The following is a 19270-nucleotide window of genomic DNA, read 5'->3' on the forward strand; positions in this document are numbered from 1 at the left end:
TGGCGGCTGTGGTGGTGCCGGAGGTGGTGGCGGAGGTGGTGGCGGAGGTGGTGGTAGTGTCTTGCGATTGCGGCGGTGGTGGTGGTGGAGGTGGCGGTGGTGGTGGTTGCGGTGGTCTTGCGATGGCGGCGGTGGTGGTGGTGGCTCCAGCCCCCACGCTGCTGCTGCTGCCGCTGGTGGTGGTGTTTAGCGCGCGGGGAGTAACGAGTGGCGGCTATCACCGTGGGATTGGCGTTGCCCTCCGCCGGCACCGCGCGTTTCCGCGCCTCGTGTGCCAGCTGATGGAGACGTCTCGGTCTGTGTTTGTCGCCCACTTGTGCCAAATATAGCCGCTCTCCCTCGCGCTCTCCCTGTCTCACTCTGCCACCACCGGTGGCTGATGGTGCCGGTAGCACCCGTCGTGGCAGTTGAAACAAAGGGGGCGGGTGAATGGGTGAGCGGGTGAGTGAGTGAACGAGTGAATGAGTGGGTGAGCGAGTGGGTGGGTGAGTGGGTGAGCGAGTGAGTGAGTGGGTGGATGAGTGAGTGAGTGAGTGGGTGAGCGAGTGAGTGAGTGAGTGGGTGGGTGGGTAATTGAGTGAGTGGGTGAGCGAGTGAGTGGGTGAGCGAGTGAGTGGGTGGGTGAGTGAGTGAGTGAGTGAGTGGGTGGGTGAGTGGGTGAGTGAGCGAGCGAGTGAGCAAGTGAGTGGGTGAGCAAGCGAGTGGGTGAGTGAGTGGGTGAGTGGGTGGGTGGGTGAGTGGGTGAGTGAGTGGGTGAGTGGGTGGGTGGGTGAGTGAGTGAGTGGGTGAGTGAGCGAGCGAGTGAGCAAGTGAGTGGGTGAGCAAGCGAGTGGGTGAGTGAGTGGGTGAGTGGGTGGGTGGGTGGGTGAGTGGGTGAGTGAGTGGGTGAGTGGGTGGGTGGGTGAGTGAGTGAGTGAGTGGGTGAGTGAGTGAGTGGGTGAGTGAGTGAGTGGGTGAGCGAATGAGTTAGTGACAAAGATCCCCCCGTGTAGAGTAGCAGCACCGGTGAAGGCCGGCACGGCACACGAGAGGGCGGTGGGTTTTAGCCAGCACCACGCCCGGCGGCCTTTACACACCGCACTCATTTGAGGCTGAGCCAACCTAGGGGAGGCCCAGGACCGGTGCAGATAATCGTCACCGGTTTTGGTGGCCATGAGCGGGAATCGAACTCGGGTCGCCGGGTTCGTAGCCCAGCGCGCTAACTGCGGCACCACCGCTCCCCACAAATGCAGCGCACGACCGCTCCCCGGCACCCGCCAACACAGACCCACACAGACCCACACACCCACACGCAGACAAACAGTGACCCACACAGACACCCACACACGCAGACAAACAGTGACCCACACACCCACACGCAGACAAACAGTGACCCACACACACACACGCAGACAAACAGTGACCCACACAGACACACACACACGCAGACAAACAGTGACCCACACACACACGCAGACAAACAGTGACCCACACAGACACCCACACACGCAGACAAACAGTGACCCACACAGACACCCACACACGCAGACAAACAGTGACCCACACAGACACACACACACGCAGACAAACAGTGACCCACACAGACACCCACACACGCAGACAAACAGTGACCCACACAGACACCCACACACACAGACAAACAGTGACCCACACAGACACCCACACACACGCAGAAAAAACACTGACCCACACAGACACCCACACACAGACAAACAGTGACCCACACAGACCCACACACACAGACAAACAGTGACCCACACAGACACCCACACACACACAGACAAACAGTGACCCACACAGACCCACACACACACAGACAAACACTGACCCACACAGACACCCACACACAGACAAACAGTGACCCACACAGACACCCACAGCCAAACACTGACCCACACAGACACCCACACACAGCCAAACACAGACCCACACACAGACACCCACAGCCAAACACTGACCCACACAGACACCCACACACAGACACCCACACACAGACACCCACAGCCAAACACTGACCCACACAGACACCCACACACAGACACCCACAGCCAAACACTGACCCACACAGACACCCACACACAGACACCCACACAGCCAAACACTGACCCACACACAGCCAAACACTGACCCACACAGACCCACACACACATCAGCAACATCGCCCCGCTGTTGTGAAAGCCTGGCAGGATCCCCTCCTGGACGAGAGAGGCTCTGGGAGTCTCGTCCGCGGCCGTCCTGGGTAGATGATCTTTAAACGAAACAACAATAACAACAAACAACAACAACAACAAACAAACAAACAAACGGTAAATAAGCGACGCACTCACGGAGCGGCTCGTCTCGATGTAGGCGGCCGCGCTGATCGGGCACTAAGTTGCCGCACGTTCGGCCCGTTCACGCTCCCCCGCTGGAGGGGAGGGGGGGGGGGGTGAGCCCCCTGGGGGGGGTGGGAGGGTGAGGGGCGGTGGGGGGGTGGGCCGGAGTTCCCAGCCGTGCCGCCGGCAGAGCAGCGAGTCTCCCCGCTGCAGAAACGACGAAGTGAAGTTCACCTAAATAAATAAATAATCGATGGTGAGTCGGCGCTCCACCCCCTTGGCTCCGGTCCCGTCTCTCGGCACAAACAAACACTCAACTTCAATATTTGACGCATCCCATCTGCCAGGCGACCCACCTGGGGGAGCGCGTCACTTCGGCGGCATTGATCCGGTACCGGCAAATCTCTGGGCCGGTTTTGCCACGCAGCGTCTCATCAGCATTGCTGCTGAGCTGCCAGGTGTCACGGGCGAGGAGTGGGAGCCACCGACCGGGTGGGCAGAAGCCGGCGGATTTTGTAAACCCGCGTCGTGCGTCGTTTCTACCGCTCCGCTCCGGGAGACGTGGCGCCTGGCCGGCGCCCTCCCGGGCTGCCGAGCGCTCGCGAGCGCCGTGGTGTCGGGGTTAGCGCTGCCGGCACGTGGAGCACTACATCGGAAGGTGGTGCCAGAAAGTGGTGGCGGATGGAGGTGCGGGATGGTGGTGCCAGAAAGTGGTGGCGGATGGTGGTGCGGGATGGTGGTGCGGGATGGTGGTGCGGGATGGTGGTGCGGGATGGTGGTGCGGGATGGTGGTGCGGGATGGTGGTGCGGGATGGTGGTGCGGGATGGTGGTGCGGGATGGTGGTGCGGGATGGTGGTGCCAGAAAGTGGTGGCGGATGGAGGTGCGGGATGGTGGTGCGGGATGGTGGTGCGGGATGGTGGTGCGGGATGGTGGTGCCAGAAAGTGGTGGCGGATGGAGGTGCGGGATGGTGGTGCGGGATGGTGGTGCGGGATGGTGGTGCGGGATGGTGGTGCCAGAAAGTGGTGGCGGATGGTGGTGCGGGATGGTGGTGCGGGATGGTGGTGCGGGATGGTGGTGCGGGATGGTGGTGCGGGATGGTGGTGCGGGATGGTGGTGCCGGATGGTGGTGCGGGATGGTGGTGCGGGAAGGCGGCGCGTGCGGGTGGGTGGGCGGCAGGCACTCGAAGCCGCGTCGTCGTCGCCGTGCCGGCAGGGAGGGAGAGCGAGAATCGAGCTCCGCTACTAAAGTGTCTCCCGGCGTCGCGCCAACGCCGCTCAAGTGGGTGAGCCCATCGGGAGACGCGCGGAGTTGGGGGGGGCCCCGCCAGGCGTCCGCCACCCTCCACCGTTCACCCCCAACTCCCCCCCCCCCCGTCACTCAGAGCCGCGTGGCCGCTTCCTCGCCGGGGCAGTAGCAGCAGCAGGATTTGTGAAGGGCCGGCTGTGAGCGAGAGGGGGTGGGGGGTGGGGGGGAGCTGGGGGGAGGGGCGGTTGGGTTCGTGTGGGAGGGAGACGAGTTGCGGGGCCGCCACCGCCACCACCACTGCCACCACCACCACCACCGCCACCGCCCCAGCCCAGCTGTTGTGAATGCCTCCATTGAGCAGGAAGCGTCGCGACTGCTAAGGCCGCTGCTTCGGCGGAGTGAGCGAGTGAGAGAGTGAGTGAGAAAGTGAGTGAGTAAGAGAGAGAGAGCGAGTGAGAGAGTGAGTGAGTGAGTAAGCGAGTGAGCGAGTGAGAGAGTGAGTAAGCGAGTGAGTGAGAGAGAGAGCGAGAGAGCGAGTGAGCGAGAGAGCGAGTGAATAAGAGCGAGTGAGAGAGCGAGTGAGTGAGAGAGTGAGTGAGTGAGAGAGTGAGTGAGTGAGAGAGTGAGTGAGTGAGAGAGCGAGTGAATAAGAGCGAGCGAGAGAGAGAGAGAGTGAGTGAGTGAGAGAGTGAGTGAGTGAGGTGTTGGAGTTTTTGACGTCGCCCGGCTCGGGACACCGACGCCGTCGGCACGAGCGCCGCCTCCCGTGCGGCTCTCCGGGGTCTTTCTCTTCTCCCCACCGCCACCACCACCACCACCACTACCACCACCACCGCCACCACCACCATCACGACCACCACTACCACCACCATCGCCACCGCTACCACCACCACCGCCACCACCACCATCACTACCACCACCGCCACCACCACCACCGCTACCACCACCATCACTACCACCACCACTACCACCACCGCCGCCACCGCAACCGCCACCACCACCACCGCCGCCGCTCGCCGTGCCATCTGATCATCGCCATCGTCGGCGGCGGTTCCTCTTTGCCGGGGGAGTTTGGCGACGTGCCGGGGAGCGGTTGGGAGATGCCGCGTGGACACGAGTTTACATCGTCAGCGTCGTCAGCGTCGTCAGCGTCGTCGGGAGACGGGAGCGGAGGGACGCGGAGTCGCGACCGCCGCCGCCCGGCTCGCCCGGCTCGCCCTGCCGCGCGGTAGCGACGCTTTGCCCCGGTCGGGAGCAAGCGCCGGTTTCGCTCACGGGGAGTTGGGGGGGGGGGGGGTGGCGACGTTTGCCGGCGCGATCGGAGCGATGAACCTGGCGGTGGTGATGCACGAGAAGCAGCGGAGGCGGAGGAGGAGGTTCCTCCTCTTCCAGACGCCGGGGCTCAGCGCGCCGGGGCTCAGCGCGCCGGGGAGCGTCGTGCTGCTCAAGGTGACGTCGGCCGCTCCGCGTCGCCACGCTCCCCACGCTCCTCGCTTTCTGTGAACGTCCGGACACGCGTGACGGTGGTGGGCGCGTGCGTGGGAGTGTGTGGGAGCGTGTGTGAGACCGTGTGTGGGTGTGTGGGTGTGTGCGAGCGTGTGTGTGTGGGAACGTGTGTGGGTGTGTGGGAGCGTGTGTGGGTGTGTGGGAGCGTGTGTGGGAGCGGGTGTGGGTGTGTGGGAGCGTGTGTGGGTGTGTGGGAGCGTGTGTGGGTGTGTGGGAGCGAGTGTGGGAGCGTGTGGGAGCGAGTGTGGGAGCGTGTGTGGGTGTGTGTGTGTGTGGGTGTGTGGGAGCGTGTGTGGGTGTGTGGGAGCGTGTGTGGGAGCGAGTGTGGGTGTGTGGGTGTGTGGGAGCGTGTGTGGGTGTGTGGGAGCGTGTGTGGGTGTGTGGGAGCGAGTGTGGGAGCGTGTGGGAGCGAGTGTGGGAGCGTGTGTGGGTGTGTGTGTGTGTAGGTGTGTGGGTGTGTGGGAGCGTGTGTGGGTGTGTGGAAGCGAGTGTGGGAGCGTGTGGGAGCGAGTGTGGGAGCGTGTGTGGGTGTGTGTGTGTGTAGGTGTGTGGGTGTGTGGGAGCGTGTGTGGGTGTGTGGGAGCGAGTGTGGGAGCGTGTGGGAGCGTGTGTGGGAGCGTGTGTGGGTGTGTGTGTGTGTAGGTGTGTGGCTGTGTGGGAGCGAGTGTGGGAGCGTGTGGGAGCGAGTGTGGGAGCGTGTGTGGGTGTGTGTGTGTGTAGGTGTGTGGGTGTGTGGGAGCGTGTGTGGGTGTGTGGGAGCGAGTGTGGGAGCGAGTGTGGGAGCGAGTGTGGGAGCGTGTGGGAGCGTGTGTGGGAGCGTGTGTGGGTGTGTGTAGGTGTGTGGGTGTGTGGGAGCGTGTGTGGGTGTGTGGGAGCGAGTGTGGGAGCGTGTGGGAGCGTGTGGGAGCGTGTGTGGGAGCGTGTGTGGGTGTGTGTGTGTGTAGGTGTGTGGGTGTGTGGGAGCGTGTGTGGGTGTGTGGGAGCGTGTGTGGGTGTGTGGGAGCGAGTGTGGGAGCGTGTGGGAGCGAGTGTGGGAGCGTGTGTGGGTGTGTGTGTGTAGGTGTGTGGGTGTGTGGGAGCGTGTGTGGGTGTGTGGGAGCGAGTGTGGGAGCGTGTGGGAGCGTGTGTGGGTGTGTGGGAGCGAGTGTGGGAGCGTGTGGGAGCGAGTGTGGGAGCGTGTGTGGGTGTGTGTGTGTGTGGGTGTGTGGGAGCGAGTGTGTAGGTGTGTGGGTGGCACAGCGGGGTGGTTTACACGCAGCGGGGTGCGTGCTGTGAGCGAGCGCGTGAACACCCAGCGAACATCATCCGTACGGCGTTGGGCCGACGACGGTTCCAACGGCACCCCAACGGTCGCCGGCACGGTGACTAGCACGGTCACCGGCCCGACGCCGGCACGGTCGCCGGAGCCGCGTCGCCAACAGCCTGGAGCCCGGACGGTGCCTGTCCGGGTGACCGTCGTGAATGTCAGGCGCTATAGGCTGCTGCCGCGCGGCCGCGGTCGTGTCGGCGTTCCGTGCCGGCGTCGCGCCGTGTCGTGCCGTGTCGTGTCGCGCCGTGTCGTGCCGTGTCGCGCCGTGTCGTGCACGTGCCCCACCGCCCCCGGCCCTCTGTCCCGCCAGCTGGGGGCCACCTGCCCGTCGGTCTGTGTCTCACCGCCCGCCCCATGTCCTTCTCACCGTACGCTCGTCCCTGCTTCTTTCCCGTGCGTGTGCGTGCATACGTGTGTGTACGTGTAGGTGCGTGTGTGTGTACGTGTGTGTGTACGTGTGTGTGTATGTGTAGGTGCGTGTGTGTGTACGTGTGTGTGTACGTGTAGGTGCGTGCGGGTGCGTGTGCGTGTAGGTGCGTGTGTATGTATGTGTAGGTGCGTGTGTGTGTACGTGTGTAGGTGCGTGTGTGTGTACGTGTAGGTGTGTGTAGGTGCGTGTGTACATGTAGGTGCGTGTGTGTGTGTGTACGTGTGTGTACATGTAGGTGCGTGTGTGTTTACGTGTAGGTGCGTGTGTGTGTGTACGTGTAGGCGCGTGTGTGTACGTGTAGGTGCATGTGTGTGTGTGTGTGTGCGTGCGTGTGCGTGTCTAATCGCCCGTTTCTGTTTTCCCAATCACCGCTCTCTAACGAAGTCCGTCGCTATCTCCTCATCTTACCGCCGGGGGGGCGGGCGGCAGGTCGGAGGTCACGCTCGGCTGCCCTTGAGTTCCCCTCCATCCTCTACCCCCCCCACTCCCGCCACTGCGTTGATCATTCACGTGGATTTCTTTACACCGTCCGTCACCACTCGCTTTGTCAGCGTCTACACAGCAAAGCGCCCCCCCCCCCCCCCCTCGTGAGTCATTGATTCTGTCTGCACCGGGGCCAGCGTCCGTCCCTTAGATCCACAAAAACGAAACTATAATTTCTTATTTTAGCAGGTAAGGCCCCCACTGAGCTGCGTAGCTCTTATTACGAGAAGCGACCACGGCCATCACGGCCGTGCGGTGCACCAGCCGCAATCTCCCTCCTGTCACTCGGTACTCGTGCCAACGCGCTCGGTCCAGCGGCAGTGATCCTGCTGGTGACCTTGCAAGGCCGTCCGCGCGTCAGCCCCGGCAGTATTTGCAGGAACCGACGCTCCGTGTTCACACTCGTCGACGGCGGCGGCGGAGGGGGGGGGGTCCCCGGAGATCTGGGGTTCTTCTGAGGACTCGCGAGGTCACGGCTGTTGCCGGTGCGGCCGCCGTGCTGCGGAACGCGACGGCGTCGTGACTTTGCTAATGGGACCGTCGGAGTCGCGAGAGGTGCTCAAGCCGCGTCTGGACTTCGGCCCCCGAGCTGCGTCCCCCCCAGCCCCCCGCCGCGTCCGTGCACCCTGCAGGGCCGGTCTGTGTCCTGCCTCCCAGTGCATTGTGGGGGTCTAACGGGTGAAATGCCGCCACTTTACAGTTGACGGTTGTGATGATGAACGTTCGTGACGCGGGGATGCGTCTCGCTACGGAAGTGTGGGAGACGATTTGGGGGGGCCCGGGGTGGCGGTGGGGGGGGGCAGCGGTCGCGCTTGTCCTGAGCGTCTCTCGGCTGCCCGGCAGTGGCCTCGTCACGGAGATGGTGAAGGTGGCGGCGGCGGTGGTGAATGTAGTGGTGATGGTGGTGGTTGGGAGCGGTGGCGCAACGGTTAGCACGCTACGCTACGAACCCGGCAACCCAGTAGTGGTGGTGAATGTAGTGGTGATGGTAGTGGTGGTGATGGTAGTGGTGATGGTAATGGTGGTGAATGTAGTGGTGGTGGTAGTGGTGGTGAATGTAGTGGTGGTGAATGTAGTGGTGGTGAATGTAGTGGTGGTGAATGTAGTGGTGGTGGTAGTGGTGATGATAGTGGTGGTGAATGTAGTGGTGATGATAGTGGTGGTGAATGTAGTGGTGGTGGTAGTGGTGGTGAATGTAGTGGTGGTGGTAGTGGTGGTGATGGTAGGGGTGGTGGTAGTGGTGGTGAATGTAGTGGTGGTGGTAGTGGTGGTGATGGTAGGGGTGGTGATAGTGGTGGTGAATGTAGTGGTGGTGAAAGTAGTGGTGGTGAATGTAGTGGTGGTGGTAGTGGTGGTGAATGTAGTGGTGATGGTAGTGGTGGTGAATGTAGTGGTGATGATAGTGGTAGTGATTGAGTGGTGATGGTAGTGGTGGTGATGGTAGTGGTGGTGAATGTAGTGGTGGTGAATGTAGAGGTGATGATAGTGGTGGTGAATGTAGTAGTGGTGGTGATGGTAGTGGTGGTGATAGTGGTGATGGTAGTGGTGGTGAATGTAGTGGTGGTGGTAGTGGTGGTGAATGTAGTGGTGGTGGTAGTGGTGGTGAATGTAGTGGTGATGGTAGTGGTGGTGAATGTAGTGGTGATGGTAGTGGTGGTGAATGTAGTGGTGATGGTAGTGGTGGTGAATGTAGTGGTGATGGTAGTGGTGGTGATGGTAGTGGTGATGGTAATGGTGGTGAATGTAGTGGTGGTGGTAGTGGTGGTGAATGTAGTGGTGGTGAATGTAGTGGTGGTGAATGTAGTGGTGGTGAATGTAGTGGTGGTGAATGTAGTGGTGATGATAGTGGTGGTGAATGTAGTGGTGATGATAGTGGTGGTGAATGTAGTGGTGGTGAAAGTAGTGGTGATGATAGTGGTGGTGAATGTAGTGGTGATGATAGTGGTGGTGAATGTAGTGGTGGTGAATGTAGTGGTGGTGAATGTAGTGGTGATGATAGTGGTGGTGAATGTAGTGGTGGTGGTAGTGGTGGTGAATGTAGTGGTGGTGGTAGTGGTGGTGATGGTAGGGGTGGTGGTAGTGGTGGTGAATGTAGTGGTGGTGGTAGTGGTGGTGATGGTAGGGGTGGTGATAGTGGTGGTGAATGTAGTGGTGGTGAAAGTAGTGGTGGTGAATGTAGTGGTGGTGGTAGTGGTGGTGAATGTAGTGGTGATGGTAGTGGTGGTGAATGTAGTGGTGATGATAGTGGTAGTGATTGAGTGGTGATGGTAGTGGTGGTGATGGTAGTGGTGGTGAATGTAGTGGTGGTGAATGTAGAGGTGATGATAGTGGTGGTGAATGTAGTAGTGGTGGTGATGGTAGTGGTGGTGATAGTGGTGATGGTAGTGGTGGTGAATGTAGTGGTGGTGGTAGTGGTGGTGAATGTAGTGGTGGTGGTAGTGGTGGTGAATGTAGTGGTGATGGTAGTGGTGGTGAATGTAGTGGTGATGGTAGTGGTGGTGAATGTAGTGGTGATGGTAGTGGTGGTGAATGTAGTGGTGATGGTAGTGGTGGTGATGGTAGTGGTGATGGTAATGGTGGTGAATGTAGTGGTGGTGGTAGTGGTGGTGAATGTAGTGGTGGTGAATGTAGTGGTGGTGAATGTAGTGGTGGTGAATGTAGTGGTGGTGAATGTAGTGGTGATGATAGTGGTGGTGAATGTAGTGGTGATGATAGTGGTGGTGAATGTAGTGGTGGTGAAAGTAGTGGTGATGATAGTGGTGGTGAATGTAGTGGTGATGATAGTGGTGGTGAATGTAGTGGTAGTGGTGGTGAATGTAGTGGTGGTGGTAGTGGTGGTGATGGTAGGGGTGGTGATAGTGGTGGTGAATGTAGTGGTGGTGAAAGTAGTGGTGGTGAATGTAGTGGTGGTGGTAGTGGTGGTGAATGTAGTGGTGATGGTAGTGGTGGTGAATGTAGTGGTGATGATAGTGGTGGTGATGGTAGGGGTGGTGAATGTAGTGGTGGTGATGGTAGTGGTGATGGTAGTGGTGGTGAATGTAGTGGTGATGATAGTGGTAGTGATTGAGTGGTGATGGTAGTGGTGGTGATGGTAGTGGTGGTGAATGTAGTGGTGGTGAATGTAGTGGTGATGATAGTGGTGGTGAATGTAGTAGTGGTGGTGATGGTAGTGGTGGTGATAGTGGTGGTGAATGTAGTAGTGGTGGTAGTGGTGGTGAATGTAGTGGTGATGGTAGTGGTGGTGAATGTAGTGGTGGTGGTAGTGGTGGTGAATGTAGTGGTGATGGTAGTGGTGGTGAATGTAGCGTTGATGGTAGTGGTGGTGAATGTAGTGGTGATGGTAGTGGTGGTGAATGTAGTGGTGATGGTAGTGGTGGTGAATGTAGTGGTGATGGTAGTGGTGGTGAATGTAGTGGTGATGGTAGTGGTGGTGAATGTAGTGGTGATGGTAGTGGTGGTGAATGTAGTGGTGATGGTAGTGGTGGTGAATGTAGCGTTGATGGTAGTGGTGGTGAATGTAGTGGTGATGGTAGTGGTGGTGAATGTAGCAGTGATGGTAGTGGTGGTGAATGTAGTGGTGATGGTAGTGGTGGTGAATGTAGTGGTGATGGTAGTGGTGGTGAATGTAGTGGTGATGGTAGTGGTGGTGAATGTAGTGGTGATGGTAGTGGTGGTGAATGTAGTGGTGATGGTAGTGGTGGTGAATGTAGTGGTGATGGTAGTGGTGGTGAATGTAGTGGTGATGGTAGTGGTGGTGAATGTAGTGGTGATGGTAGTGGTGGTGAATGTAGCGTTGATGGTAGTGGTGGTGAATGTAGTGGTGATGGTAGTGGTGGTGAATGTAGTGGTGGTGATAGTGGTGGTGATGGTAGGGGTGGTAATAGTGGTGGTGAATGTAGCAGTGATGGTGTTGGTGAGGTTTGTTGCCTCTCTGACCTCTCTCTGACCTCTCTCTGACCTCTCTCTGACCTCTCTCTGACCTCTCCCCCTTTGACCCGCAGGTCAACCAGGAGGGCAGAGCTGAGGGGGAAGGTGCCACTGACCCAGGTTTGACCCCCTCCCTCGCAGTTGTGATGATGGTGGCAGTGGTGGTGACGGTTGTGACGATGGTTGTTGCGGTTGTGACGATGGTGGTGGCGGTTGTGACGATGGTGGTGACTGTGGTGGCGGTTGTAACGATGGTGGTGACGGTTGTGACGATGGTGGTGGTGGTTGTGATTTGTGGTTGTCGTGGCACAGATGTGGCCGGGAGGCCGTCGCGTGACCGCGCGTGTCCTTGTCCCATCGGCGGCGGCGCCACCACCAATGCCCCAGCGGCATCACCAACAACAACAACAACACCAACAACAACACCAACAACAACAACACCAACAACACCACCACCAGCACCAGCAGCAGCAGCAGGAGGAGGAGGAGGAGGAGACGCGCAGACGGACGAGGTGAGGTCCCTTCACCCGCCTCTTCCCGCTCCCCCCTCGCCCCGACACGACCCCCACGAAGTCGCTCCCCCCTCGCACCGACACGACCCCCACGAAGTCGCTCCCCCCTCGCACCGACATGACCCCCACGAAGTCGCTCCCCCCTCGCACCGACACGACCCCCACGATGTCGCTCCCCCCTCGCACCGACACGACCCCCACGAAGTCGCTCCCCCCCTCGCACCGACACGACCCCCACGAAGTCGCTCCCCCCTCACACCGACACGACCCCCACGAAGTCGCTCCCCCCTCGCACCGACACGACCCCCACGAAGTCGCTCCCCCCTCACACCGACACGACCCCCACGAAGTCGCTCCCCCCTCACACCGACACGACCCCCACGAAGTCGCTCCCCCCTCGCACCGACATGACCCCCACGAAGTCGCTCCCCCCTCACACCGACACGACCCCCACGAAGTCGCTCCCCCCTCGCACCGACACGACCCCCACGAAGTCGCTCCCCCCTCACACCGACACGACCCCCACGAAGTCGCTCCCCCCTCACACCGACACGACCCCCACGATGTCGCTCCCCCCTCACACCGACACTACCCCCACGAAGTCGCTCCCCCCTCGCACCGACACGACCCCCACGAAGTCGCTCCCCCCTCGCACCGACATGACCCCCACGAAGTCGCTCCCCCCTCACACCGACACGACCCCCACGAAGTCGCTCCCCCCTCGCACCGACATGACCCCCACGAAGTCGCTCCCCCCTCGCACCGACACGACCCCCACGAAGTCGCTCCCCCCTCGCACCGACACGACCCCCACGAAGTCGCTCCCCCCTCACACCGACACGACCCCCACGAAGTCGCTCCCCCCTCGCACCGACACGACCCCCACGATGTCGCTCCCCCCTCACACCGACACGACCCCCACGATGACGCTCCCCCCTCACACCGACACGACCCCCACGAAGTCGCTCCCCCCTCACACCGACACGACCCCCACGATGTCGCTCCCCCCTCACACCGACACGACCCCCACGAAGTCGCTCCCCCCTCACACCGACACGACCCCCACGATGTCGCTCCCCCCTCGCACCGACACGACCCCCACGATGACGCTCCCCCCTCACACCGACACGACCCCCACGATGTCGCTCCCCCCTCACACCGACACGACCCCCACGATGTCGCTCCCCCCTCACACCGACACGGCCCCCACGATGTCGCTCCCCCCTCACACCGACACGACCCCCACGAAGTCGCTCCCCCCTCACACCGACACGACCCCCACGAAGTCGCTCCCCCCTCACACCGACACGACCCCCACTATGTCGCTCCCCCCTCACACCGACACGACCCCCACGAAGTCGCTCCCCCCTCACACCGACACGACCCCCACTATGTCGCTCCCCCCTCACACCGACACGACCCCCACGAAGTCGCTCCCCCCTCACACCGACACCACCCCCACGATGACGCTCCCCCCTCACACCGACACGACCCCCACGAAGTCGCTCCCCCCTCACACCGACACGACCCCCACGAAGTCGCTCCCCCCTCACACCGACATGACCCCCACGAAGTCGCTCCCCCCTCACACCGACACGACCCCCACGATGTCGCTCCCCCCTCACACCGACTGTAGGGGCAAGTGCTGTTAGCGAGCACCTATGAAGGCCGGCACGGCATACAAGGGGGTGACTAGCACCCCAATGGCGATGTTTACTGCACACCGCACCAGGTACTCATTTGAGGCGGAGCGTGAACCACGATCGCCCTGAATGTTGGCAGGCGAGCAGCTGCTGCTACGTCGGTGGCGGCACGTCGCTGCACCTGGAGGGCGCGACGCTCGCCAGTTCGGCGACGGAGGGGCGGGACGGCGGTGGCGCTGGCCCCCCCGAGGGCCCGCTGAGCGGCCAGCGCCGCCTCGCCCGCACTGCTGCTGCCGCCCCTTCCTCGTCGTCGTCGTCGTCGTCATCTTCCTCGTCGTCGTCGGCGGCGTTCCGATCGCGGCTCCCCGCCCCGCGGTGCCACCCGTCACGGACGCTCGGCACGCCGGGCGAGCGGCACAGGTGAGGAACGCGCGGTTGGTGGTGGTGGTAATGGTTGTGGTGATGGTGGTGGTGATGGTTGTGGTGGTGGTGGTAATGGAGTTGATGGTGGTGGTGATGATGTTGGTGGTGATTGTGGTGATTGTGGTGTTGATGGTGTTGATGGTGGTATTGATGATGGTGATGTTGATTATGGTGATGGTGGTGATTGTGGTGGTGATGGTTGATAGTAGTCATGGTGTTGATGGCGACAGTGGTAGTGTGGCGGTGGCGATTGTGGTAATTGCGGCGGCCCACTTAGCAGTGATCCTGTCTGCCACCGCCGGGTCACGTGACGCGCACGCCGGGTCACGTGACACGTCACGCCAAGTCACGTGACGCCCACACCGGGTCACGTGACGCGTCACGCCGGGTCACGTCACGCGTCACGCCGGGTCACGTGACGCGTCACGCCGGGTCACGTGACGCGTCACGCCGGGTCACGTGACGCGCACGCCGGGTCACGTGACGCGTCACGATGGGTCACGTGACGCGTCACACCGTGTCACGTGACGCTCACGCCGGGTCACGTGACGCGTCACGCCATGTCACGTGACGCTCACGCCGGGTCACGTGACGCGTCACGCCGGGTCACGTGACGCTCACGCTCTGGCCCCTTCTCCGTCACAGCCACCGCGAGGCGACGGGGGGCGGGCCCCGGGAGGAGGGGGGGGCGGCGAGGGGCGAAGCGGAGGAGCCCCCCGGCGGGGGGCCGCTGGACGGCGCCCCACGAGCGTCCCAGCAGGTACCACGGCCACAGGTACCACGGCCGTCACTGCCGCCGCCACCGCCACCACCGCCGCCGGGTTTTCACCACACCGCCACCTAAGTTAGCCGTGGTGACACGTCGCGTCACGCTCGGGTTGCCAGGTCGCGGGATCCAGGGTGGGGAGATACCGCTCGCTCGGTCGCTCGGCCCATCGCCGTCGTCATCATCGTCATCATCGTTGTCATCGTCATCATCGTCATCATCGTTGTCGTCATCGTCATCATCATCGTCATTGCCGTCGTCGTCATTGTCATCATCGCCGTCGGAGGACCCGGAAAAAAATTCACGTGTCCATGGGAAGAGAGACGCAAACTCCAAATATACAGCAGGTGTTAGGGTCGGGATAGAACCCACGACTTCCTGCATACCTAGCCACCGTGGCGGGACTGGTCACGTGCCGGGACGACCTGTGGGCTTCCCAGGATGGCAGCTGCCTCGTAACACGTGGACGATCTGGGGGAAAACCTAAGACAGGTGGCGACCTGGGTAAGCCTGGGTGAGACCGTAGGCTTGGGTTAAACTGTAGGTCTGGGTTAAACTGTAGGCCTGGGTTAAACCGTAGGCCTGGGTTAAACTGTAGGTCTGGGTTAAACTATAGGCCTGGGTTCAACCGTAGGCCTGGGTTAAACTGTATGCCTGGGTTAAACTGTAGGCCTGGGTTAAACTGTAGGTCTGGGTTAAACTATAGGCCTGGGTTCAACCGTAGGCCTGGGTTAAACTGTATGCCTGGGTTAAACTGTATGCCTGGGTTAAACCGTAGGCCTGGGTTAAACTGTAGGTCTGGGTTAAACTATAGGCCTGGGTTCAACCGTAGGCCTGGGTTAAACTGTAGGCCTGGGTTAAACTGTAGGCCTGGGTGAAACTGTAGGTCTGGGTTAAACTGTAGGTCTGGGTGAAACTGTAGGCCTGGGTTAAACTGTAGGCCTGGGTGAAACTGTATGCCTGGGTTAAACTGTAGGTCTGGGTTAAACTGTAGGTCTGGGTTAAACTGTAGGCCTGGGTTAAACTGTAGGCCTGGGTGAAACTGTAGGTCTGGGTTAAACTGTAGGTCTGGGTGAAACTGTAGGCCTGGGTTAAACTGTAGGCCTGGGTGAAACTGTAGGTCTGGGTTAAACTGTAGGTCTGGGTGAAACTGTAGGCCTGGGTTAAACTGTAGGCCTGGGTTAAACTGTAGGTCTGGGTTAAACTGTAGGCCTGGGTGAAACTGTAGGTCTGGGTGAAACTGTAGGTCTGGGTGAAACTGTAGGTCTGGGTGAAACTGTAGGCCTGGGTTAAACCGTAGGCCTGTGTTAAACTGTAGGCCTGGGTTAAACCGTAGGCCTGTGTTAAACTGTAGGCCTGGGTTAAACCGTAGGCCTGTGTTAAACTGTAGGTCTGGGTTAAACTGTAGGTCTGGGTGAAACTGTAGGTCTGGGTGAAACTGTAGGTCTGTGTTAAACTGTAGGTCTGGGTTAAACCGTAGGCCTGTGTTAAACTGTAGGTCTGGGTTAAACCGTAGGCCTGGGTTAAACTGTAGGTCTGGGTTAAACCGTAGACCTGGGTTAAACTGTAGGTCTGGGTGAGACCCTAGGCTTGGGTGAGACCGTCTGCGTAGGAGAAGGCCATGACCCTGCCTCTCCTCCCGACAGGAAGTCAACGACGCGGTGGCACCCGACTGGAGCCGGGGGCCCGCGGAGGCGGCGGCGGCGGCGCCCGTCCCCACGAAGGCGCCGCTCGCAAAGTCCTCGTCGCTGTCGGCCATCCGCCTCCCTCGTCCCAGCCTGGAGAGTGAGCCCCCCCCCCCCACCATCACCGTCGCCCGGGTCGGGCGTCCATCGACGGTCGTCGGTTTTGCCCAGGGGAGTCACGCGAGCGTGCGGGCGGGCACACGGGCGGGCGCACGGGCGCAAGCACGACGGGGAGGCGTCTCGGAATGACGAGCGGCCGACGGTGGCGTCCTGCTCTGATTTGGCCGTCGGCAGCGGCGTCTTTGCGAGAGGCGGTGGCTGTGGTGCCGGCGGCGGCGGTAGCTGGAGGCGGCCTTCGTCCTGCAGTGGACTGGCCACGACTGACGATGACGAGGAGGAGGAGGGTGTCTGTACCCGCGCCATCTTGTTTATTTTGTTAGCGTCTCTCTCTCTCTTTAGCTGGTTCTGCGGCTCCCTCTGCGGTGCGCTAAACGTACGCATCATCGCACGGTTTGCCACAAGAAGCGCTGCAAATGAACGGTTACAATGATGCACAAATCAAGAGGGCATTGAATGCCAAAACCAAATCAAATAACACGAGCATTAAACTGCCCAAGTTATTGATAAACTAACCAGATGTTTGGAAAAACAAAACATCCCAGTCAGATTTGGCACGGTACATAAGATCCAGAATTTAATATCTGGTACAAAAGATGTATTACCGAAGCTATCAACAGAAGGTGCGTACAGGATTCACTGCACGTGTGGTAAATGTTATGTTGAGCAAACAGGACGAAAGATCAGCACGAGACTAAAGGAACATCAGAGAAATATTAAATTCTCCCAAATGCAACTGTCAGCAGTAGCAGAACATGCGTGCCAACAAGGACACTCAGTTGATTTTGAAAATGTTGAAGTTTTGAGCAAAACTAGTTACTACTGGCAAAGACTAATTAGAGAATCTATCGAAATTGAAAGAAATAAAAATAATTGTAACTATTTGGATAGCTACCGCCTTAGTGCTGCGTGGAAGCGAATCATCAAATAACACGTTGTTTAAATGCATTCCTATACAGGCCACCATACTTCAATAGGGATTACCGTTGGTACGGCTATTTTAGTACTCACAATGGACAGGAAGGACAAGCTCAATTGGCTCACATAATGCGCATAATGCATCATGTACGTTGACTCATTAATCCCCCCCCCCCACATTGTGCAAGAGCGCAGAAGCGTGGTCACCACATCTACGCCTCGATATAAGGAACTCAACAGGTGGACTTCTCGACAAATCTGGCTGTCGCCTGATGAAGCTAGTTGTAATTACTAGCGAAACGGCGTACTCAGTTTGTAAATGTTGTGGCTTGGCTCTCCAACACACCGGTCAGTGCTGTACTCGTGACGAATTGGCCACGTTCTGTTTACGTGACAACCCTTACTAGTTGGCTGTGTCGGGTGGTGGCGGATTTTAACGACACATTTATATATTTACGCGATCTAACCCAAAACACATTCCTGCGGAGGGAGCTGGTAGGAACGTTGGGTTGCTCGGTCAATGGCCAGAGTCAATGGCGGCGTGAGTAGGTTAAACGTTGAATTTTATAAGGGCACCACGGGGTGACCAGCCCCTCCCCACCCAGCCTCACCCCTCCCACCCCCCACCCAGCCCCATCCTCCCCACCCAGCCCCTCCTCACCCTCCCCTCTCCACCCAGCCCCACCCCTCCCATTTTTGGATGCACGACAGACGGACAGACACAATAATCCCTTGTGGGCTGGTGGAACCAAGTGGTTCCTACCCAAAAAAAACTCTTATGGAAGTATGTGTGGCTAATGCAGACTCGATGCTGCCTTGCAATAGGTGTGTCTGGGTGTTCTAACAGAAAGGGTAAAAACCCGTTCTCCTTCTTTCATCACAAAGGGGGAGGGAAGTGGAGCGCTTTTCGGGTGGAGACGCCCAGAGAGTAACGGTTGGGCACAGAGGCCAGACCACCAGCTCAGTGGAACTGCACGCGTCGCCATGTTTGTCTTGTAGAACCAGCCGTACTGCAACGGGGTTGACGAGGCGTGACGTTGACGGCCGTAGGGTTCTGACGACTCCTCGTGACGACGAAACCGGACGCACTTTCCCGGCTCTCTCTCTCTCTCTCTCGTCGGTTCTAAACGGCGAGACGGCTGCACGTCCTCGCCTCTTGTGCGTCGGTGGTCTGGACAAGGCCGAGAGGAGGAGGAGGCGTCTGTACGCGCGGGATGGTGCCAGGGCCGGATCTAGGTTCTTGTGGGCCCGAGGCACTGCTCTTGTTGGTGCTGCTGCTGTTCCATGCTACTACCGCTGGCGCCGGTTACCGAGAGTTCACATTGCTCCTCGGGTGTCTCTTGCCATCTTGGGAACGAATTGTGACGGGTGGAGCGTTCTTTTCGAAGCTGAAGCTGTCTCCGATCAACCCACAGGACAGCAACGCCGCATTGTCTCTCCCTCCACCGCTACGCTCCATCGAGAATGGGATTGTGCCACAAACACCATTTGAAGAAGTGATTTGCTAATTTTGCAATGAACAAAAAAATCCCCAAAAGTTCATCTCCGGTGTTCATTTCTGTCACCTGAGTCATTGGCATGACTCAGCCTCTTTGTCTGCACACTGTCTGTGCCTATCCTGGCTCTATAAATAAACTTTTTGAAGAAGATGTCCCGGTTAAAATGTTGCATCATGCAAACTAAAAACGCCCGAGACACGGTGGCTACTGCGGCCTGTTGGATAATGCGGCCCGGGGTTTCACCTCCGCGTTCACGGCGGAGGTCGCGTGCGTGTCGCTCAGAGTGCATGGCTGCTGTGGACGTCCACGTGACGATGACGATGACGAGCCGGACTTGGGTGAGGTCCAGCGACGCCGCTCCGGTCACCATTCAGCCGCTGACCCATTTCCTCCCCTTCCTGTCGTGGGCGCAGGGTCGCTGAGCGGCTCGCCGGACACGAGTTTGCCGGACACGAGGTTGCCGGACACGAGGTGATTCCCTCCCACGA

At 59.6% G+C, this 19270-nt stretch overlaps 2 protein-coding genes across 2 annotated transcripts in view; both read left to right on the forward strand.

Moving 5' to 3' along the window:
- Window positions 1-13475, forward strand: part of LOC144950722 (uncharacterized) — an 85073-nt gene extending 71598 nt beyond the window's left edge. Inside the window, exons 7-9 of the mRNA XM_078880795.1 lie at window positions 11294-11339; window positions 11532-11731; window positions 13464-13475. Of these exons, the coding sequence (XP_078736921.1) occupies window positions 11294-11339; window positions 11532-11731; window positions 13464-13475 (258 nt within the window). The remainder of the gene's footprint in view (window positions 1-11293; window positions 11340-11531; window positions 11732-13463) is intronic.
- Window positions 13476-14500: 1025 nt separating this feature from the next.
- The window catches only part of LOC144950723 (rho guanine nucleotide exchange factor 2-like), a 133852-nt gene continuing 129082 nt past the window's right edge, over window positions 14501-19270 (forward strand). Inside the window, exons 1-3 of the mRNA XM_078880796.1 lie at window positions 14501-14557; window positions 16210-16348; window positions 19196-19253. The gene's annotated coding sequence lies outside the window, so the exon portion shown is untranslated. The remainder of the gene's footprint in view (window positions 14558-16209; window positions 16349-19195; window positions 19254-19270) is intronic.

Source organism: Lampetra fluviatilis, chromosome 59 (genome assembly GCF_964198595.1).
Source record: "Lampetra fluviatilis chromosome 59, kcLamFluv1.1, whole genome shotgun sequence".
Taxonomy (NCBI): domain Eukaryota; kingdom Metazoa; phylum Chordata; class Hyperoartia; order Petromyzontiformes; family Petromyzontidae; genus Lampetra; species Lampetra fluviatilis.